The sequence below is a fragment of the Amblyomma maculatum genome, chromosome 7, assembly GCF_055883805.1.
Source record: "Amblyomma maculatum isolate TAMU_Amacu chromosome 7, ASM5588380v1, whole genome shotgun sequence".
In the NCBI taxonomy this organism is placed as follows: Eukaryota; Metazoa; Arthropoda; class Arachnida; order Ixodida; family Ixodidae; genus Amblyomma; species Amblyomma maculatum.
Genome location: NC_139350.1, coordinates 89,981,756 through 90,005,211, shown reverse-complemented (window position 1 = coordinate 90,005,211; position 23,456 = coordinate 89,981,756). Strand labels below are relative to the sequence as shown.

General features: G+C 47.9%; 1 protein-coding gene across 2 annotated transcripts in view; it reads left to right on the top strand.

Moving 5' to 3' along the window:
• The window catches only part of LOC146183926 (protein NEDD1-like), a 99,997-nt gene that overhangs the window by 60,268 nt on the left and 16,273 nt on the right, over positions 1–23,456 (top strand). Inside the window, exons 9-12 of one of the 2 annotated variants that reach the window (XM_084609244.1) lie at positions 9,019–9,080; positions 10,989–11,067; positions 12,320–12,445; positions 17,069–17,307. In XM_084609244.1, coding sequence (XP_084465370.1) covers positions 9,019–9,080; positions 10,989–11,067; positions 12,320–12,445; positions 17,069–17,307 — 506 coding nt within the window. The remainder of the gene's footprint in view (positions 1–9,018; positions 9,081–10,988; positions 11,068–12,319; positions 12,446–17,068; positions 17,308–23,456) is intronic. The other variant, XR_014708817.1, reaches the window with a different exon arrangement.

The following is a 23,456-nucleotide window of genomic DNA, read 5'->3' as shown; positions in this document are numbered from 1 at the left end:
GATGGCGCAGTGAGGTTTTTCATTTAACTTTGTATATTGTGGGGTTGTATTAGGGGGATAAATGCGTTTTCCACGCTTAGTCGCGGCTGACAGTCAAAACCGCCGACCCCACCCAATGATCGCGTGCGCTACCGAGCGCACGCTGACCACTGCGGGCCGTGCTCTTGGGAACAAAGGAACAACACGTGCTGACAACAAACAGGCATTTATTGCTGCAATAACAGCGCCAGCTAGCAATAAAACACGCTAGTGAATCCAGGTCTTCTGACTCACCAGCAAGGCTACAGGCTCGAATGTTCACCCACGCTAGGTTAGGGGATATACTCAGAGGCCGGACAAGACAGGCAAGCGGGAAAAGACCCGCGAGGCTTCACTTCACTTCGCCGGCGACTGCGGAGTTGCGCGAGGATACGTCCGCTCGCATAGTTCCCCAGGCCGAAGAGAACCGGCTTTCCGGTGTGCGCAGGGGGGAAAGCTCCCGTGACTCCCCACCTACCGTGATGCTGGCGCCATCACTTGATAGTTAATGGCAACCACCAGCGCTGACGTCATTTCACGAGGGAAAGCAGACTTTAAAGAGGAACGAGGGCAACTCGTTCCCCACATCCCCCCAACCTTAAATTGACCCACGCGCCTGCAAGTACCTGCTATGGAGATGTGTTCATGAACTTGCACTTGAGGCAGGACCTTCCAGCAGAGGTAGCACCGACAACGTTTTCGCAGACTTCCGCGGTGCGCCGGCGGTTACGTGAAGGCTTCTGTATCCTCAGGATGGCTGGCATGTCAAGTGGACTTAAGTGTCTGCAGTTCGGTACGCAGTGTTGCCGGTCGAAAACTGCGGCCGGGAGTCCATAGAGGCGGCGCCGCTGTCTGGAAGGCAGATGCAGACGACACCAGAAAGGGTACAGAGCCAGGTGCTGGTACGGCGCACCACCAGGGATCGCGGGGAGTGGACCGCGGGTCCACAGGGCCCGCGAGGGCAGCTGAAAGCTGCAGGCCAGGATATCAGCAGCCAGATGTGACTGCTGACTGGTCTTGCCACAACTGCTCCGGGTGGATGCGCTGAACAGGATGCAGGCAGCTCCGTTGCAGCAGGCAGCAGCGAGAGGATCTGCAGAGGCCAGTTAGCCGGGGTGGCTTTGGTGAACCTGCATAACTGCCAGGACGCTCTCCGCATGCCTTTAACGAAAGTCGCGGGAGGGAGCACTGGCATCCGCACGGGCCTCTCGTGGCTCCGTACAAAACACGCTAGCAAAACATGTCATGCGGCTGTAAAATGCAAGGTTCAAGAGAACAAAGTCCTTTCTTGAGTTGAACGAGAATGCTCAGTTCTTGCCAGGATACTAAAAAAAAAAACAAGCGGTCAGCAGTGTGCTCTCGCTCTACAACACCACGGACCCGGCGGTTGTCTCTACTGGAGTGGTGGATGCAGCCATGAAAGCCTTAGGCCTAACAACTGCTATGAAAAAGACCGCCTTCAAAAAAAAAAAAAAAGAAAACAACCCGGAAAAGGGTTACGTGCACACAGCCGCGAGGAGTCATCAGCACAATGGGTTGGTCCTACTCCGCTCATCGCACGAAGCGGATTTGCGATCGGTGTCCACCGTCCCGGACTGTGTCAGAACACCCGGTGCAGAGCTGCAATACCAGCAAGCTCATTGTGGCACCCGTGGCCTAAGGCCACTCTGCTCCCAGAGCCTGACTCCCGGAGTCGCAAATAAGGCAAATAAAAAAATATGTACAGAAAACTCTGACCACCCACGCGGCTTCTGTACTCGCTTGTTACAGGCTTGGTGACTACGTGGGCGCTAGGCCTCGCGCTCCCTCTGTGTAGACCATGTGGTTTTCAAACTGAAGTAACTTTTCCAAAGGGCACAAAAAATGCGCTGAGCATCTGAAAAAGTTCGAACATGCAGCAGAATTCACCTCGCACTCAAGAAAGCATGCCGCAGGGCCTAGCGATCAAAATTCACTCTAGGCCTAGCACTTGTCATGTCCGGACAAAGAATGTCCCTTGGCACAAACAAACAGTCGTCCAATGTTCCAAGAGCTGCCCCATGTTGGGCACCAGATGTGGGGTTGTAGTAGGGGGATAAATACATTTTCCCCGCTTAGTCGCGGCTGACAGTCAAAACCGCCGACCCCACCCAGTGATTGCGTGCGCTACTGAGCGGATGCTGACCATTGCGGGTCGAGCGCACTGAGCGGATGCTGACCATTGCGGGTCGTGCTCTTGGGAACAAAGGAACAACACGTGCTGATAACAGACATTTATTGCTGCGGTAACAATGCCAGCTAGCAATAAAACACGCTACTGAATACTGGTCGTCTGATTCACCAGCAAGGCTACAGGCGAATGTTCGCCCATGCTGGGGCAGGGGATGAACTCCGAGGCCAGACGAGACGGGCAAGCGGAAAAAGTCCCATGAGGCTTCACCTCACCGGTGACTGCGGAGTGCCGTGAGGAGACATCCGCTTGCGCCCAGTTCCCGATGCCAAAGAGGAACGCCTTTCCAGCGTGCGCAGGGGGGAAGGCTCCAGTGACTTCCCAGCTACGGTGACGCTGGCGCAATCTCTCGATAGGTAATGATAACCACCAGCGCTGACGTCATTTCGCGGGGGAAAGCCGGCTTTAAAGGGGAACAAGGGGAAATCGTTCCCTGCAATCTTTCTCATAATTGTTTAGTTTGTTCTCTTGGGACTGAAGGGGCATGTAAATGCTATATGATGAGGCAAATTCTTTTTTTTAAAACACTGTCGATCTCTCCCATATTAGGTGGCCTCACCCCTTGTATATTACATTCACATTCTTTAGTTGTTTTTTTTTCTTGTATAGGCACAAAGTTAACCACTTTTGCGTTACGACGCGTTCGCTTTACAGTTGGGTAAATGCTGAACTTAGGCTTCAAGTCTCTGTGCTGGAACAGATAGATTGCACACACGGGACGGTGTTGCCTCCAACTCTCATGAGGCTTCTCACAGAACCAAGACACCTGCTTTGTTTATAGTATATATATATTGCCACCTGACGGTTCAAGGTAGCGCTTGAAAGACGAAGTTGGAGACTCTCGCGCGCTTCGGCTAGCTAGGACTGTGGACTATTGAGCTTGTGTCTTTGTGTTACCGTTTCCCGGGAACCTCTATCTTGACTGTGTGTATCTGCCCCTGTTGCCGATTCCCATAAATCCCTGTCTTCGTGACAGTTTTGGTGGAGCCGCTGGGTAATTGTCCTCTCAATGTCGCACATCCCTCCGCGAACCGACACCGAGCTTTTGCCTGTGGACACGCCAGTTCATCGCGTCAGCCGGAGGAACCTGGGCCTTCCTCCCGAACACGGGCCCTTGGAGTCCACTTCAACAACGAGCCTCCGGCCGGCCACACAAAGCACTACGTCGGTCATGCAAGGTACTCCTGTTTACTTTCAAAACCCCCGAGTGCCGAAATCGTTCCATGGCACTGCGCATGAAGACGTTGAGGATTGGCTAACTCAGTTCGAACGAGCCGCATCCTTTAATCAGTGGGACGACAACTTAAAGCTACGGAACGCCATTTTCTGCCTGGAAGACCATGCTTTGACATGGTATGAGAACCGAGAAGGCACATTAACATCATGGCCTCAGTTTCGCCGTCTTATCATGGAGGTGTATGTCAGCCTGGATAGGCGCGAACGAGCAGAACGTGCTCTACAATCTCTGAAACAGATGCCAAACGAGTCCGTCATGATGTATGTTGAGGATATGACGAAACTATTTCGACGTGCGGATCCCAACATGTCTGAAGACAGAAAGCTGCGCCACCTGATACATGGGGTTAAAGAACAGCTTTTTGCTGGTCTTGTACGTAGCCCACCAACTACAGTTGCCTCATTTTTAACAGAGGCAGTCACCATGGAAAAGATCCTACACCAGCGCTGCTCGGCAGTCTACGACAGCCCAATCCTCGCTACGACTGCTGCGGAGCCTCTTACAGCTGCTGTAAGCAATACTGAACACCTCAGAGATCTTATTCGTGCAATTGTGCCCGAGGAACTGCAGAAGGTTTGTGGCACGTTCCAAACCAGGGGTGATTCTCTCGCACATATGATCCGCGAAGAGATTCAGCAAGTCACGCAGCCATCTCTGCATGTTGCTGAAGCTCAAAGTACCCTTGTTCCTGATTATTCTCGTCCGACTTACGCTGACATTCTCCGACGCCCAGTTCCCGCCCAAGCTCCATTGTCTACGTTACCACCAACCCAGTGCATGCCCGTCCAGCAGCCAACGCTGTACATTCCTGTACAGCAGCCAACGCAGTATGTGCGGCCACCGCGGTCAAACATTCGACGAACGGACGTCTGGGGGGCCCCTCAGAGCCGCCGCCTTTGCTACAACTGTGGGGAACCTGGTCACATTTTCCGGTGGTGCCCTTATCGGGAACTCGGACCGGAGGGTTTTTACACCAACACACCCAGACGCACGTTCGGTCAACTACCTCGTGACATTGGAGACAGCCTCGCACAAGAGACTCCGGATGGCGCGCCGACAATCCAGGTCTCCATCTCCACGTCGGCAATCCCCTTCATCAACTGGTGACTTCCCGCGAGCACCGCCTGGTCGCTCGCCAAGCCCCCACCGGGAAAACTGGATAGAGCGACCTCCGGGGGCAGGGCCGCTAAATGTCAGCACAAAGAAGTCCCCCTAATAAGAACAGATATGGATTTTGGAGTAGAAACGGCAGCATTTGGTCCACGAGACCAGCTATCGCTGGACATCCCTGTGTGCATCGATGGTCATAACATCAGCGCTTTAGTGGATACCGGAGCAGACTTTTCGATTTTGAGTGGGAAACTGGCAGCGCACCTTAGGAAGGTTATGACACCATGGTGTAGCACGCAGATACGCACGGCTGGGGGGCATGTAATTACCCTTATTGGACAGTGCACGGCTAGAATCCAGATTCGTACGTCAACGTTCGTTGTCAGCTGCGTCGTTCTCCGGGAATGTTCTCGTGATTTGATTCTCGGTGTGGATTTCCTGCGGGAATATGGCGCCATCATCGATCTCCGACAGCGAACGGTCTCGTTCTCAACGGAGAAAGCGGCTGCCAGCCTCACCGATGGCCAATGTACGTGCGCCGTACGAGTTTCAGCCGAGTGTGTTTCAGTGCCTCCCCGCTCCAGCGTGTTTGTGAGTGTTGTGTGCGACGGGCTTCGTGACGGGCCGATAATAGCTGAAGGCAACCATTCGCTTTTATTTTCTCGTGGCATCTGTGCAGCTCGAAGCTTAATTATTCTCAGCAATGGTCACTCTGAGCATCTCGTCACGAACTTCACGAATGAATCTCGCCACCTCTATCGCTCTACTGCCATCGCTTTCGGCGAACTGTTAAAGGAAGTTTCTGAATGTTTTGCGTCTGACATTATTGATCCTCCTAGTGTTCTAGACCACATCGATGTTAGCAGTGACCTTCCTGTCTGTCAACAATGCGACCTGCGTGCCTTACTGCTGGAGTACGCCCCGTGCTTTGCCTCATCATCGAAAGTCCGGCAAACTTCTATCACCAAGCATCGCATCTTAACGTCTGATGATGCCCGACCTATTCGACAGCAGCCATACCGTATTTCGGCCAAAGAACGTGAGGCAATTCGGACAAAAGTCCAGGAAATGCTTAATGATGATGTTATTCAGCCATCTAAAAGTCCGTGGTCGTCGCCAGTCGTGTTGGTTAAGAAAAAGGATGGCACGCTGCGTTTTTGCGTTGATTACAGGAAACTGAATGACATCACAAAAAAAGATGTATATCCATTGCCCCGTATCGACGATTCACTCGATCGACTTCGCAACGCCAAGTTCTTTTCCTCCATTGATTTAAAAAGTGGTTATTGGCAGATAGAAGTGGATGAGCGCGATCGGGAAAAGACTGCCTTTGTGACACCCGATGGCTTATATGAATTTAAAGTATTGCCTTTCGGTCTGTGTTCAGCGCCAGCGACGTTCCAGAGAATGATGGACACCGTACTTGCTGGTCTTAAATGGCAAACCTGTTTGGTTTATTTGGACGACGTCATCGTGTTTTCAGAAACATTTGACCAACATCTTAAGCGGCTGCGAACGGTATTGGATGCTCTTCGCTCGGCCGATTTGACACTCAAACCGGAAAAATGTCACTTTGGATACCAGCAGCTGAAATTTCTCGGTCATGTGGTTAGCGCTGACTGTGTCCGGCCTAATCCTGATAAAACAGCCACTGTAGCCAATTTTCCCATCCCTACCACGAAGAAAGCAGTTCGACATTTCTTGGGCCTGTGCGCGTACTATCGCCGTTACATTGCCGATTTTGCCAAGATTGCAGAACCTTTGACGCGCCTGACACGTGATGACGTCCCGTATGTCTGGTCTTCCGAGCAGCAGGAGGCATTCACCGAGCTGCGCCAACGGCTGCACAACCCTCCCGTTCTTGCACACTTAGATGAGGACGCTGCCACCGAAATTCACACCGACGCCAGCAACGTCGGTCTGGGTGCTGTTCTGGTCCAGCACCAGCAAGGCGAGGAAAAAGTGATCGCTTATGCCAGCCGCACCCTTTCTCGGGCAGAATCAAACTATTCAACTTCTGAAAAGGAGTGTCTCGCCGTCATTTGGGCCACAATGAAATTTCGACCTTGCCTCTACAGCCGTAAATTTAAAGTTGTGACAGACCATCATGCTTTGTGTCGGCTGGCTAGTCTTCGAGATCCATCTGGACGTTTTGCACGGTGGAGCCTTCGTATGCAGGAATTTGATTACTCTATAGTTTATAAATCCGGACGTAAACATGAAGATGCTGACACACTGTCTTGATCACCCGTGGAGTTGGCCCATGACAGTACGGATGAAGACGCCCATTTTCTTGGCATTATCATTTTCTCTGATTTAAAGGCCCGCACGGGCTGATCCAGACCTCAAAACTGTGATCGATCATCTGGAGGGTTTCGATTCTACAGTATCTCGACTGTTTGCTAAGAACTTGTCATCCTTCTGTACGCGCGACGGAATCCTCTACAAGAAGAGCGCCGGCAACAGTGACCGAGCCTATCTTCTAGTCATCCCTGCAGATCTCCACGATGAAATCCTTCATGCTTGCCATGATGAACCCACCGCTGGACACTTGGGCTTTGCACGCACTCTTACCAGAGTGCGCCAGGCCTACTACTGGCCCAAACTTACCGCCACCGTTCATCGATATGTTAGAGGTTGCCACGAGTGCCAGCGACGCAAGACACCGCCATTGAAGCCAGCGGGTTTCCTACAGCCTATTCCCCCACCGCTAGTACCATTCGACCAAATTGGTATGGACTTTCTCGGCCCTTTTCCTCTATCGTCAGCTGGCAATAAGTGGATTATCGTGGCTACAGATTATCTGACACGTTACGCGGAAACTATGGCGGTGCCACGTGCAACATCCTTCGAAGTGGCACAATTTTTCACGACGCAGATTGTCCTCCGCCATGGCGCCCCTTCATACGTCATCACTGATCGTGGCAAGGCATTTGCAGCGCGTCTTCTTGAAGAAGTTTTCCAACTAAGCCAGACACATCACCGAAAGACTACTGCTTACTGTCCTCAGTCTAATGGCCTTACTGAGTGACTAAACAAAACAATAGCAGACATGCTCGCCATGTATGTGGATGTGCGGCATAAAACATGGGACGAAATATTGCCTTACGTCACATTTGCATATAACACGGTCGTCCAAGAAATAACTCGATTCACTCCGTTTCGCCTAGTATACGGACGCGATGTACAGACCATGCTCGACGCTATGCTGCCATGTGCGGCTGACGACCAGCTGCTTACCGCTGATGCAGAAGAATTCACCAACTACGCTGAGGAAGCTCGCCAACTCTCCCGTAATCACATTACAAAACAGCAAGCAACAGATGCATGCCGATATAACGACCGCTATCGCTATGTCATGTTCCAGCCTGGTGACAAAGTCTAGGTGTGGACACCTGTCCGGCACCCAGGCCTGTCAGAAAAACTTCTCAATCGTTACTTCGGACCCTGCAGAGTGTTGCGTCGCCTCTCAGAAGTTACGTACGAGGTTATTCCAGACGGAACTGTACCGAGTTCTAGTCGTCAGTGCTTGTCTGACCTAGTGCATGTGCTGTGCATGAAGCCGTATTTTACCCGCTGAAAGTCGTATTTGCCATCCGGATCAGTTTTTTTTCTGTGAGCTTGCGGGTTTTTTTTCGAGGTGGGGGAATAATGCCACCTGACGGTTCGAGGTAGCGCTTGAAAGACGAAGAAGTTGGAGACTCTCGCGCGCTTCGGCTAGCTAGGACTGTGGACTATTGAGCTTGTGTCTTTGTGTTACCGTTTTCCGGGAACCTCTATCTTGACTGTGTGTATCTGCCCCTGTTGCTGATTCTCATAAATCCCTGTCATCGTGACAATATATATATATATATTGCACGTTAAAGAACCCCAGGTGGTCGAAATTTCCGGAGTCCTCCACTATGGCGTCTCTCATAGCCTGAGTCGCTCTGGGACGTTAAACCCCACAAACCAACCAACTTATATATATATATTTTTTTTTTATTTACGAATAATGAATTGTCATTGAAAGGTGCAAATTGCACTGCTGTTTGGATGTCACTTTATCCTAAGCAGGCAGATTTGCAAGGGAGTGCCTTCTGATGTTGTCAGGACTCTAAGGATGTCGGGATTTTTAGCAAAATGCTCCCCAAACCTAGGACACAAAGCACAGAGTTAAAACTAGTTTTTGTCTGATTTAGTGCTGGCGTTGCGCGTTGTGTCTGAATGACGATGGAGCAGGTGGTGCGAGGCACTTGTGCACCGTGGTCTGCTTTTCGATCCACAAACCGGGAAGGGTGTAGTATTTACTTTGGCCTTCTACTATGCGTGCTTCATTGACTCACTGTATAGTTGTGTTGGCACTGCTATTTTGTTTCTGACTTTGGCGATGGAGTTTGTTTTCGAATGAAAGGGGTAACTTTAGAGGGTGCTGTAAAGGCATCGCTGTTACGGTACTTTGCAGCTGCCGTGCAGCCTTTGCTGAGCCCAGATGATATCAGTGCTACCGGTTCACCTGGCACCGAGGTGAGTGTGCTCTGGAAGTTTACCTGATTACAGCTTGGCTTGGGTATTGCTGGCAGGATGCATTTTTTCATAAGATGCAGAAAAAAAAATGCGTAAACAGTCTCTCCAGTGCAGCTCTAGTAAGTTCGAAGTAGGTTTTGGGGCTTCTGCTTGTGATAAAATATTGTAAGTTATGGAACATTGGAAATAAGATGCATGTAATTGGTCTTTTTGGTTTCAGCAAAGCTTTTTATTGGTAGGACCGTAACGTGCTCCTCAATAAATTCTCTTCTTATGGCGCTATGGAAAACCTCGCCCATTATTAAACTCTTATTTGTGCAGTAGGTACCAGCGTGTTGGCGTTAATTAGAAAATTCATCTTTGTTGCTGAATTGTTATGCTGCGCCACACGGGAGTGCTTTAGGCTGACATTTGCCCAATTTCTACATAAATGACATATAAGTCATATTGTCAGTTACCACATATGCCGATTTGCACTGTATTGATGTGCTTGAAGAATTGTCAAGTCCCAGTCAAATGTGTGAAAATAAACACCGAAGAAATAAAGTTCTGCTACTCTGAGCCCCAAATAAGAAATCCATTCTGGAAAAGTGTGCAATGATTTGAGACAAAAAGATTGACCTTGTGAGCGCCATGTCGGCCATGTTGCAAAAAAGTTTTCTTCGGTAACTGGTGTCATATAGCTATGTCTTAATAGTATCTTGGCCTTAAGCTTTCAGTATACCACGCATTTTTTGTCCCACAAATAAGGTACTGCGGTTTAGTGCGGCCAAGTACTACAATAACTAATATTGATAAAATAGTGGTGCTTCAGGAAAGATTCTATTGTAAAGCCAGCGTTAATCTGCAATATGACATTTCGCTAAATACGGTATTAAAGTTAAACGTCTATGTATTACAGTTATAAGGTACTACATTTAAATTCTGAAGCCCGACTGGTTTAATTATAAGATGTTAAATTTAGATAATTATCCTCTTAAACTTGCAGAAAAGGATATTACTACAAACAGATGATAGTTAAATGTGAGTCTTATGTCACCCTTCTTGTATATGAGAATGAGCTTTGTTTCCTTTTATGGCTTGAGGAAAAGTGCCAGTATTGCAAATTAGCTTCATTATGTACGAGAAATGCTTGCAGATTTATGTGGACAACTGCCATATTTTCGTGAATCTAAGCATCTCTATTATCGCCAAGCACGCTTTTTCACTCTGTCGTAGGGCCAGAGCTTTCGAAAATCTGAGGTGGCGTGGCATCTGTCACGTGAATAAAGTCTCTTTAGGTGTGATCTGTGGTTTCATGTGTTTCTTTGTTCTGACACTAATAACAGATGCTTGCACAGAATGCTGAAGCAGACTAAAAGCGACACCGATAGCTCTTAGTTGTTGGTTAGTTGTTGGTTTAATCGCTACATGGGCCTGGTGCCGGCGGTGCTCAGCAGATTTCACGCCATCATTTGGCCGCGTTCCTTGGTTTGGGGTCAGTTGTTTGAGAGCCATATAATAATGGAAGTCTAAATGAGTGTGTAGAGGGCTGCCTACAGCTTGGAAGTATAGGCAAACTGTAATTGCGCTTGGCGAAAATGTTTACCACGCTTGTGAGCCAAATGAATAGTTATTTCTTGCGCATGTCTAGGCAAGATATTGATGCGAAAAGGATAACGGAAAGGGTGGTAGTGGGAGGGCTAAGTTTAGATTTTTTGAGTGTAAGCATCTAATTCCCCCCCACCTCTTAAGTGTGGACGTCAAGGTCATGAAAAAAGAGGGCACTTAGAATCAAGTAAATATGGTAGTTTTATCTTGCCTTGTAGTGCAAAGGAGTCATTGATGGTCTACACATTGACAGAGCATCGTTTTGTGCTAAAGTACCTAGCTCCACTCATTGTATTGTCTTGTGTCCCTTTGTTGCAGGAGGCATGTGATGGAAAGAATCTGATGGACGCCTCGTGGACACCCCCAAGTAACAGGGCACAGCACCGGAGGCCATTTCGTGAGTTCCTCCAGCAAGTTCAGCCATCTTTGCTGCAGTTCTGTTAGTTGCTGCTGTGCCGTGGTTCTTCTTCTCCAAATCAGCAGCTGCGTCTGATTTGGGTCCACTGTAAGACACTTCGCTGGCTCCATTCTTCCCTTGGGAAGCGCTATAACTTGTTCTTTCCAGTGCTGTTTACTTTCTGCTCATGATTTCAGCTTTTACTGTATCATTGTCTGAAGACTGTAGGGGGGTGTCCGTATGGTAAAAAGTGCTACCCTTGGTTGTTTTGGGAATGACTGGACAAGGCGACGTGTCTAGAAAAAAAGAATGGGTAGAGAAGCTCAGATTGTAAAGGCATAAAGGGAGCAAAAAATGACAAGACTGCGCTTGTGTCTGCTTGAGAGTGGAAACGGTGAAAACCACTTTACAAGACTGTTTTCAGTAACTGCATCGTCATTTTCGACCCTACTGCCATCATCACTAGCACTACTAAATGCACTGTCATTGTCATTACTGTACCATCATTGTCATTATCCATAACTGGATCGTCATTTCACATGGAGACGGCAGGAGCACTAGGCAAGGAGTGAAGCGACTGATGCAAGCGCAGGGCAGGAGCAGAGAGCGAAGACGCAAAGTCCGGAGTCACTAAATTTGTCGAGATGAACCACAAATACTTGTCATCGGGTGTCCACAAATATATTTTGACAGGACCCCCTGTGCCAGGCGGCAACGGGACAGCGAACCGCCGGCATTCAGGCCTGTAGCCACATAGAACAAACTGCGCGTGCCTGGCAGGCGTGCCGAGGCTGTCGTCTTCTTCTCAGCCTAGACGACGATAGCATGCCACAAATGTATTGGCGATCAAAATCAATGCTCCTAGCAACTAGCAAAAGCTTAGGGACAAGCGGCGTGCATCGCCACCGTTGTGTAGTTGCTTTTCTGACTCGAGGGTACTACGGCGGAGAGCACCGGCGACGCTTGGTGAAGTCGGTTTCCTGGGGTGACGGTAGCGAGCAGAACGAGAGCTAGTGAATGCCATGGTGAGTCTGGCAGTGGCGGCAGCGCAAAAACATGCGCTGTCCTCTGGTTCAGCCACAGTGCCTCAGATTTCAGCTCATTGCCTCCCAACTCATAGGGGCGTTGATAGCCGTGGCAGAGTAATGGTGGCTCACAGGAAAGTGATTTCAGCTGCATCTCTTATTCCCCCCCCCCCCCCCCCCCCCCCCCACACCTCTTTCTTCCCCCTTTCTTCTCCCCTCTTCTGCAGGGCTGAGTGAATTTATGCCGGTTCTGTCCGAGCCTTCCTCTCTGTCAAATTCACCGGGGTCCGCTTGTCAGCAGTCCCCTATGGTGTCACCAGGCATGGAGAATGGTAGTGCAGCAGCAGAAGCAGGTATGTCCCTTGTCACTGTTTTTTTTTTTTCAATTTTGTCTTTTTTTTCTTGTCGACATTTCGCCATTAAAAAAGTTCTGAGTGCATTGTGGAATCTATACACTGCAAAAATGCGAAAGCCTAAGCGTTGCTGGTGCACAGGGTGCATCATGTTTGCTCTCATTATCAGTAAATGTAGTCATTATCATTGCAAATGTCATTGTTATCATCACTAATTGCAGCTTCATTGTCATCGCTGCTATCATCCTCAAGGTAGAAGAGAAAAATTGTGACGTGCGTTTCACTATCCTGGGCGTGGCGCATTTGGCTAAAGCGCTCGGCTGGGGATCCAAGGTATGGAGGTTCGATTCCCGGTGGAGACGGAGAATTTTTATTTTTTTGATGCCATCATGACATCGTTTGATCGACAGCTACAGTGTGACCGAACGAATGAATCCGACAGTATGAGCCCTAAAGGCTTTCACCTTAATAAGAGGACGTGGTAAGCCCTATATATTTCCCATTTATTTTGGGGCATGGTGTGGTGCATTTGTCTCAGTAACTAATAAATATAGTGGCGGTATATATTTATCATTTTATTCAGCACCGTATCTCCTAGCTAAAACTAGTATATTACGCACGCAGGTGTCCTTGGTGCATTAAATTGCTGCGTATCATACTCTATGTACAGAAAAAATTAGTTTTTCTTTTGTCGTTTTGAGAAAACTGAGTTTGAATTAAACAGAATCTTCAATCCCAAGATTCGATCGGAACAAGATGGGAACAGTTTGGAATGTTGCCAGAGGGCTTTTTCTTTCAGCTAATGGGAGGAAAATTTTGTCTTTTTTTTTTCGTACTTTTCCAAAAAAAAAAAAGCAATGAAAACATTTATAAACGTGGGTGTGTGTCGCTTATGGCTTTGCTTTTAGATCGCTTTTTGAGTTTTATATAAATTGTACAGGATGAAGTGGGATATTGAAAAGATGTGGAAAAGAATGTACTTTCGTATATAAAAGAAAAAAACAGATTCAATTTTTTTTTGCTGCATTTCTGAAAGACTGACAAAACAAAGACTAAAGCAATTTAATCAGCACTTAAAAAAATGCGAAAATGACTCATGACAGAAGCATTTTGAGCAACCTGTTTGAGAATATTCAAACTCATTGAAACTTGTCAGTTGGGATCATGGTACGTAGTAGCAATACTTATGATGGCGTGTTGAGGTGCCGAGATTCCTCCCTGAGGTTAGGTATGCAGTTAAGTGACCTAACATTCTGATGAATTCAACGAATTATTGTTGCGAAAACAACACTTCACCAGCCAGCTTGGCTCGTCTCATACGCTCGTATGCCATAGCCACAAATGGCAGGCGCAACGAAAACCTGGCAGGAGCCGCCAACTTGGGTATCTCGTTTCACATGGGATGGTTATGTGAGAACCAGCCTGCCAGTACCCTGGTATTCACATTAACCCTATAGGCCACTAAGGCAGGTTCCTAAGGCTTGGTTAACACGAGGCTTTATACGTGGGCTGGTAGCCTACGCTGTCGCGTCATACCCTTAAAGGGACACTAAAGGCACCCACATGTGTTATTAAAATCTAATAAACGCCTTTTTGTGACACTGTTGCCTCATATCAGACAGCAAAAAAATCGAATTATTGCTGAGATATTGCGATAAGAAGTTTACGTTTTTTTTGTTCCCGCCGGTCGAATTAAACTGGTTTTCTCCTACTACGTAGTAGGGTAGAATGACGCACACTATGACGCAAGAGGGGACTCCATGATTGTTGGTGCGCGGGAGCGGAGAATACTTCGCAAGTGCGTGCCGAGGACTTAGAGGGAAGCCTAGTCATAAAAAATATAATGGAAAGCACAAAGCCAATAACAAGGACAAAGCGCTGATCCGCTTCGTCCAGTCGTCCTTCGTGTTCTTATGTTTCGCGCTTTGTCCTTGTTCTTGTGCTTCGCCTTTGTGCACTGAGTCTCGCAAGCATGGAATAAAACAACTAGCCCAGCAACAAAAGCTGTCATATGAAATTCTGCGTGCCAGGATGCTAGACGGATGTACCGCCCGGGGCTGTCGCTCCAACGGTGAGTATCCTGTTATGCGCACTCCTCGAGAAACTAGACTTTTTCTTGTTAGGGTATGTGCACGTATTGTTCGAGACGAAAATCGTCTGCTTCATTTATGAAACACAGACCTCAAATACATGTACTGCTGCAGCCAGCATGCAACATACATTATTTCGAATCTGTAGTCTTCCTGACTGAAAACCTACCTGCGGTTCTCACCAGTGTGCCTATAAACACGCGAGTACAATGCAACCTTTATAAATAAATTTGTGTTACGACGAGACGTGCAACTTTCGGTAGTCCACTCCTGTAGGCTTTCCGCTGGGGCATCCACAGTCACTACATAATACCATGTACCCAGCTGCTTTTGAGGCTGGCAAATATGTTGGCTTAATTCCCAAAAATCATTGCTCTCAGGAGAGAGAAGGCAGCGGCATCAGAGGAGGCTGGCTTGCAAAGGCTGCATGCGCTCCCTCCTAGTTTTTTCTTCCTCCATGGGGCCGAGTCATGATCTTCCTTCGATAAGCACTTAGGGTAGGTGCATCTGCGGCTCCATTTCAGGCGCCGCAGGTCCAAGACGAAACTATCCGAGCACGCACGAAGTGCCTGAGACGGAACATAGCCGAAACTGAAGTGGGTGCCTGTGGCGCCGCCACGTATATTTTTGTTTGCCTTGCAAGTTGTCGTTTCGCCGTCGTTTGCGTGTGATAAAAGCATGTTATCATGTTGAAGACAAAACCTACTACCACATTGAAACGAGCAATGTAATTTGCATTTGTCAGCCTCCGGGATCCCTTGCACTTCACATGATATCTAGTTGCGAGTCTCTGCCGTTTCGGTTGTGGCGGCGATGCCTCTATTTCTGTTCTTCTTTACTACCTTATAACTGCTGTTTTCAGTAAGAGTGGTTGTTTTGTAATCAGGTACTCTCATTCTATCGATGCAAGCCCACTTCATTTTTCTCTTTAGTATCCCTTTAAAGGCGGAGCAATAAACGTCTTTACCACTACCACCTAAAACGTCGGTGAACTTTGATGCATTCAACGGAACACACTCCAACAGATGGCGCTGCCGTCGCTGTGTAAAAAAGACTGTGTATATATCTCCCCAGGCTAGTGTTGAAACTGCATTGGACGTTCTGGCTACCGGAATGCCTAGCCGAACTTAAAGGAGTTGGTTGTCGTGACGGAGATTTTAATAAGACTAGAAGTTCATTCAAGCTGCAGAGGAGTGGTTTCTACTCAAGCCAGCACCAACCTCAAACCACCACACATTAAGGAAGCAGTTTAGACTTGGTTTTACACAGAGCCCCGGCAGATAAGTGCACGTCATCAGCAGAGGAGAAACCAAGTCCCACTACTTCACTGATCATCGCAGCATCATCGTTGGTATCAAGAATGAAAGCCTAGTCATTACCTGAACAGTTTGTCTTGTCTATACAATAGAGCTAAATAAAACGCTTAACCACAAGCTACAACCACAAGCTCAGCCATGCAACCATTGCTTTCGCAATTCAATTGGGGTTGATCAGAGCTAAACCAGAGCCAACTTTTTCAAACCTGTTAATAATCAATATTCATGTAACTTACAAACATTTAGAACATGGCATCGAGAAGATAGCTGTGCTAAGGACGATACGACAAGTATGAAATGTTTGCTATCACCCATATTGCATTTTTCTGAAGCACTAATGATTTGTTAATACCAGTCAGGTGTACTTCCTCGTATAAGGTGTCAGTAGATAATATTCCACTGCTGAATAGTAGGATGGGCGACAGCTTTCATATCCTTATTGCGTTGACACGCTCAGACTATGCAGTAGAAATGTAAGGTTCTCCACAGTAGAGGAAATTTTCTTATGTATGACGGTCTTGTCGGGCGAAACAAAGTGATAGCATTTATAGTCCAGTGAGTAGTGTTGCCATGGAAGCTTGTAATGTTGTGTAATAGCCCAGCCCATTATTTCTTGGATGTTGGTATGATTGACGAGATTTCGGACTGGGCAGGTGATTTGCTCAAAGCAGCTGGTTTGGCTGGAACTGAATCGAATCAAGGGGTGCATTGGCCGAACAATTTTTCGCTTTCATACAGTAGCTGAGCAATGTTTCTAAGTGGGTTAGTGGTCATGGTAGTACTAATCTATTTTCACTCCCGCCACAGTGGTGCAGTAGTTAGGGCGCCCGACTACTCTGCCCACTGGTGCAGGATCGAATCCCGGCTGCGGTGGCAGTTCTCTAAATGGAGGCGAAAAGCAAGGCGCCCATGTGCTATGTGATGTCAGTGCACATTAAAGAACCCCAGAAGGCTGAAATTTTCAGAGGAATCTACTGCGGCATCTCTCATGGCCTCTCAGTTGCTGTGGGATGTTAAACCCCTTACCAGACCAAACTTATCCACTTTTAGTGTGCACTTGTCCTTGCACCTTTTTTTTTTTTGTCAGTTTGCGGTGACCATGCGGTATGCGTTTGTAAAATTCTTTTGCCCTCTTGATAAAAGGGCTCACTGTGTTTTCGGTTGGCTCGCTGCCGTGCTTTGAATTTGGTGTTTTCGTATCTCCTGCTGGCAAACAGATACTTCGCCCGAGGCTCCTGTGGTGAACAGCAGCACTGGGATGCCGCAGAACCGTGTCTCGGACAGGATGGATTGGGTTTCGAGCAACTGTGCACCCACCACACCCGAGGGAGCTGCTCAGAACCGCAGCATGCGTAACGAAGGCCCTGCTGCAGCTTCCCAGCCCACCAATCCTGATGAAGCTGCTCAGAATAGCGGCGTTTGCTACCCAGCTGGCATTGCTGATCTCTTCCCGCCGGTGAGAGAGGTCACACAGAAGTGGTCAGTTCGAAACCCGCCGCCGGACACCCACCGGTAAAATGGGTACAAGCGTCCCCCGGCCCGGCGCCCGGCTCTTCCAGGGGTGTGCGTTTGGCTGGTTGGTTGGTTGGTTGGTTCACAGGAAGGGAAAGGAGCAGTATCTGTCACACTTGCTCTGTGGACACCTGAACCGCGCCGTAAGGGAAGGGAGGTAGGTGGGAGTGAAAGTGGAAAGGGAAGCCGTAGTGGAGGGCTACGGAGTAATTTCGACCACCTGGGGATCTTTAAGTGCACTGACATCGCACAGTACACGAGGCTCTGCTAACCCTGCTGTGCTCCTTCGAGGGCTTAAAGTTTCGAACAGCTAATGGCCTGCAAAGACCGGGCTGACAGAAAAAAGCAGAAAAAAAAAGGGCCACATAATGGGCTTTTGCCGCACAAGGTGGACTTATTGTTGTCCGACGGCGGAACTGATCACTGCCACATTGGAGCAACTATTTGAGACCTATGACCTTTTTCCCAAACATTTCACCCCAAGGAGCCGGACACCAGGCCAGGGGAAAGCTTGTACCCATTGAAAAGCTGTTGGGTACCCGGTGGCACCAGGGATCGAACCTAGTACCTCCCGAACACGAGACAGATGCTCTACCACAAGGCCTCGTTTCGGTCATTGTGGCATTGGCATTGTGAGAGGAATAGAGCACACTTAGACAGGGACGAAAGGGAAGGCATTTTAAGGATTGATGCTTACTTTCAATCGAAATTTTATTGCTGGGACCATGAAATATTTAGGTCAACGCTTAAACTTAACCTTAAAGGGACAGAACACTAGATTTTAGTCTCATTGTTTTTTTGCACAATGGAAATGTCTAAAATGCAGCGACTGCAATGACTACTGGTGGTCAACAAAAAAGACTTACTGAAAACGAATATACTATATTTCACTCGCCAGACAGTAATCACATTTTTGCATAGAGCAACATCCTTTTCAGTTTCACACTCAGATGTTACGGCACAATAAGTCGACGAAAGTTTTAGTAGGCACTAGGTCCGTTCGTTTCACCTGCACTACGTGAACTGGTTCACGTGGTGCTGCACTTCAACATTCGTTTCAGCGATGCAAGATGGCGCCCTCTGCACCACGCCATTTGTTTCAAAAAGTACAGACGTCGTGCAGGTCGAGTTCACGGAAAGTTCAACAAAACTGTGCACCTCCTCAGCGGTCAGTGCCGAAAGAGTGCAGCTGCAGCTGCCGCATGAAAGCAGACGACAGCTTGCGCAACGATGGCTTGCGTGTTGTGATAAACAGTGAAGCGACCCTTATTCCACTCGTCAATGAGAACGGTGCCTGTGTTTGCCAAAGAAACGACGACGCGTACTTCAAACCATGTCTACCAAGTAAGCACGTGCATGCGTTATATGGTTCATGCTGACTTCAATCGTGATCGAAGTTTGTTTGCGCTTCGTGCCAGCTGCCGCATGGTGCGCGCATACACATACATCGATCGAGGCTGGTTCGTGTCAACGCTTGCGATATGTGCTGTTTGAAAATTGATCTTATTCGGCATGTTGGCGCCGGTTGATGTGAGTAGCTATATAATTCCCAGATAGCTGACCACATGCAGTCGGCTTTTGTACATATATGCATCGCATATTCATAAATGAATGAATTCTATCGCCTATGTATATGCCGCTCGATCAACGGCGCTAATCATCCCAAACATGAAGATTTTCAAGTATATCACATATCGCATATCGTCTTGTGCATATGCATATATATGCACCTTTTGCGGCAGCTGGCGATCGAAGCGCACATGGTCATGATTGAAATATATAATCAGCATGCATCACACCGCATGCATGCGTGTGTCTACTTCTTGAGTATGCGTAGCCGGTACCTTGGCGAACTCGATCGTGTTCTCGTTGACAAGTGCCGTTTATTACAAAGCTAGGGTCAAAAGCATCGCGGCTGGATAATGTCAAAACTTCGTTGTCATGTGCTATTTGAAAATTCATCAAGTTAACTGGAACGTTGGCGTCGGCTGACGCGATGTTGCACACAGCCGGCCGCAGCTTGTTGGCGACGCCAGTGCTAGCAGACGGCCCGTCCTGCACTCTACCATTCGTTTGTAAGTAGCTGGTGCCGATGCTGCACCTGAACTGCTGGAACTGATGCTGCACGCTTGCGGCACCGCCGCAGAACTTTACTGAACTGATGCCAAGAGTGCAGCTGAATCGAACAGACCTACTACCACCGCCACCGTGACCACCGCTTTATTCACGGAATTCCAAATACTGTGGCGCCATCTAGTGGCAAAACTTAAAAGCACGCCTCTCGCGGTACGAAAGGAGGGGTGGCTTTCATTTAAAGGGACAGAACACTGGCTAAAATATGTCATGAGATTATGGTGGCGATGAAAAAATCTTGCCTCATATAGTACAGATCAAGCACTACATTATCAAAGAAAAGAGGCTTTATACTATTTTAAATTGCCATTAAAAATTGCATAAACTAGGGAGCCTACATGTTTCGCTGCGTGTAGGCTCCCTAGCATAAACACAACTGAGGCGCTGTCTAGCTGTGAAACCCTAGTACTTTCAGTGTAGTACCCCACATGACTTCAGGTCAGAAAAATATAACTGATTTTTGTAACTGCATACTGTTCTTTTTTCTTCTAGGAGTGCTTGTCATAATTTTTATATTTTGCGCTCTCCCCAGTGCGTCCTTATATAAAAACCACCCCTTTTTTTCGCACCGCGAGAGGTATTCTTAACAGCTTTTGCCACTAGATGGTGCCACAGTGTTTGAAATTTCGTGAATGAAGGGATGATAGTGCCTACTAAGACTTCCGTCGACGAGGCGTGCATTATTGTGCCGTAATAGCAATGAGTGTGAAACTGAAAAGGACTTTACTGAAAAGTCTAGTTACTGTCTGACGAATGAAATCTATATTTGCTTTTGGTATGTCTTTTTTTGACGACCACCAGTCGTCACTACATAAAAACGGGCGCATGCACGGATAGAAAAATTCTCAGTAAAATTTTTTTACTGCGTTAAAACCGTTATGGAATCAAACATTTTAGACATCAATCTTTCCATTGCACCGAAAAAAATTTGAGACCTAAATTTCAGTGTTCTGTCCCTTTAAGGACGCGCTGGAGAGAGTGCAAAATATAATAAATTGGGACAAGCACTCCTAGAAGAAAAAAGAATGTGTGCTGTTACAAAAATTGGAGATATTTTGCTGACATGTAGTCACATGGGGTACTACAGTGAAAGTAAGGGTTGCTCCGCTAGATAGCGCCTCAGTTCTATTTGTGCGATTTTCAATGGCAAATTAAAATTGTAAAGCCTCTTTTATTTGATACTGTAGTGATCGATCTATACTATATGAGGCCAGATCTTTTCATCTCCACCATAATCTCGTGACATATTTTGGCCAGTGTTCTGTCCCTTCAGCACACATGTGAGAACACATTCTGAATACAGTCAAGCCTCAATGTAAAGTTCTTCGGTGCAGAGAAATCTCGATGTAACAAGGTATTTTGGTTTTTACAACTTCGTGCCCACAGAACACCCTGTATTTTTAGCATCGGTGCAGTTGAACACATTTATATCGAGCTCGAAGGGGATTGCGAAGTAGTTTGGTATATGGATAACTCGATAGGCAGAAATCGGGCTTGAAATCATGAAAAATGATACCGTATTTGTTGCGTAATCAACCCACTGACATAATGAACCCACCCTCCACTTTTGTTGCCAAGAATGTGGAAAAGAAAGTGTTAGTCGGTGGCACGTATCTTGATTTCGGCTGTCGCATCCAAAGCTGAAGGCGCTGCGCGGCGGTAACGTCGTGGCGCGTTTATCTTTTGACTATACTTTTGACTTCAGCTCCTGCTGTGGCGGGGAGCGAACTCTGCAGCGTGCCCGTAATGGCTTGATTGCACAAGCCTGGTTCGATTTATCATGTCGCGTTTGGGGCGGGTGGCATCCACTGCCACAAAATCATTGGAATGCGTGATAGCTCTAAATGCCGTTCGAAGCAAACAATGCTAAAAGCCAGTGTCATGATCGCAGCTGACCGCATGCTTTCTTTGATTCATAGATGCAAGGTCTCGCAAAAAAAAAAAGAAAAATATCTGCCGCTTCTTAACGCCGCAGCCACCATAGCTTACACGACGACGCACGTTGCACGTGACCCGTCGCACACAGAGTTCACAACACATGCTGGAGATACGCTGGAGACGTTCTGTCTGTCGTGGGCTCGTCTGTGCATACGTATTGCGTGCTGCTGTGAACGAAGACCGGGAAAGAGAAGGGAAGGAGAGAGAAAGCTTGGCAGAAGAATGGGCACACCCTTGTGAATCGCTTTATCGCATTGTTTCCCCTCCCTCGAACACCACAGCTGCATTGGCTACACCTGCTCCTTACCGGCTGTTGCCAAACCGGTTCCCTCTCATTCCTTCACGCACATGGCTTGCAAACGTCACGTGTTGCCACGTGGGAAACAATCACTCCAGATACATGCCCCTTTGAGGAAAGGGCGCGGCGCTGCTCTCGACCAGCCATCGTTGAACCGGTTCTCTCTGTCATTCCTTCCGCGCACGGCTTGAAAACATCGCGCAGCAAACGGCCGAGAGTGATGTGATCGTCTCAGGGGAAGGCGCGCTTTACAGTGCCGTTGTGTGGAGTTCGATATATCAAACGACCAATGTAAAAACCCAAATATAATAAGAGTTCTTTTTTTTCCAAATTCTGTAGCGTCAAATTTCTACCTCGTAATATATACGGATTCAAACAATTTTCGGTTCAAATTCACAGTTCCGGTTTCGTTATTGCTCAGCGCTATCATAATCAATACTTTTTTGGAGGTTGCGTCACCTAGTGGTGGCATCGGTAGCTTTCATTTTTTGTTTGTTGTTGCTCCGCCAATTTGTTCACGTTGGAAGTGAATGCATTGAAAGAATTGAATTCCCCACGATGTCAGGAGCGTGAAGACAATATTCAGCTGCCTTTAAAAGGAAGGTTATCCTCGCTGTCGAGACCGTCGGTAATTGTGTGGCTGAGTGGCAGTTCGGCGTCACTGCGGGCAGCATTCGGGGCTGGAGGAAACGAAAAGAAGCCCTATTTGCTTGCAGCGGCAAGAGGGAGAGTTTTTGGGGATGAAAGAACAGAGTGGTTCCCGAAATTGAGCAAGATCTCGCCGCCTTCGTCCAAGAACAGCATGCAGCACACCTGGTAGCAAGCATTGAGCTGCTTCAAGCTAAAGCGAGGCAGATTGCTGCGGATAAAGGCATTCCGCAGAGTGACTTTAAAGCAAGCAGAAATTGGGTGTGCTGTTTTATGCGTCGAACAGGGTTTTCGTTGCATTGGCGAAATTCAATCTCGCAAACTCCCCGCAAGCTACGAGGAACAGCTTGTGGCGTTCCAGCGACATGGCATATCGCTGCAGAAGAGTCGCGATTTTCAGCTGGGCCAAATCTGGAATGCTGATCAAACTCCCGTGTACCTCGACATGCCGTCGGCGCTCACAGTGAACGAAAGAGGCGGCAAGCAGGTTTGTGTTCGATCAACAGGGAATGAGAAGACGCGACTGTAATGCTGGTCTGCATGGCCGCAAGCTTCCACCCTATGTTATGTTCAAACCGGTGTCAGGACAAAGGTTGGATGGACGAGACATTAGTACTTGACTGGGTTAAGTCTGTGTGGTGCCGGCGGCTGGAGCACTGCTGGGGTTCAGATCAAAGCTCGTGTTAGATGCCTTCCGCTGCCACCTGGCCGACTCAGTAAAGAGGCTACTGCTCGAATCGCACACCGAACTCGTCATTTGACGTCCCAGTTACAGCCGCTAAATGTTTGCATTAAACCATTTAAGGATGCTGTCAAGCGGTGTTACCAAGAGTGGACGAGGTCGGGAGACCCCGAAGTAACTGAATCCGGGTGACTGAAGCGGGCCTCTCCAGCAATCATTTGTAGCTTGATCGCGGATGCTCAGGTCAGCATTCCTGAGGAGCTTGTTTCCCGCCCTTTTAAGAAATGCAGCATCTCCAATGCACTCGACGAGACAGAAGACTGCTTCTTATGGGAGGATATGTCCAGCAAAGGACTTCGCGAAGAAAGTTCGACAGATTACGACTGTCCCATGA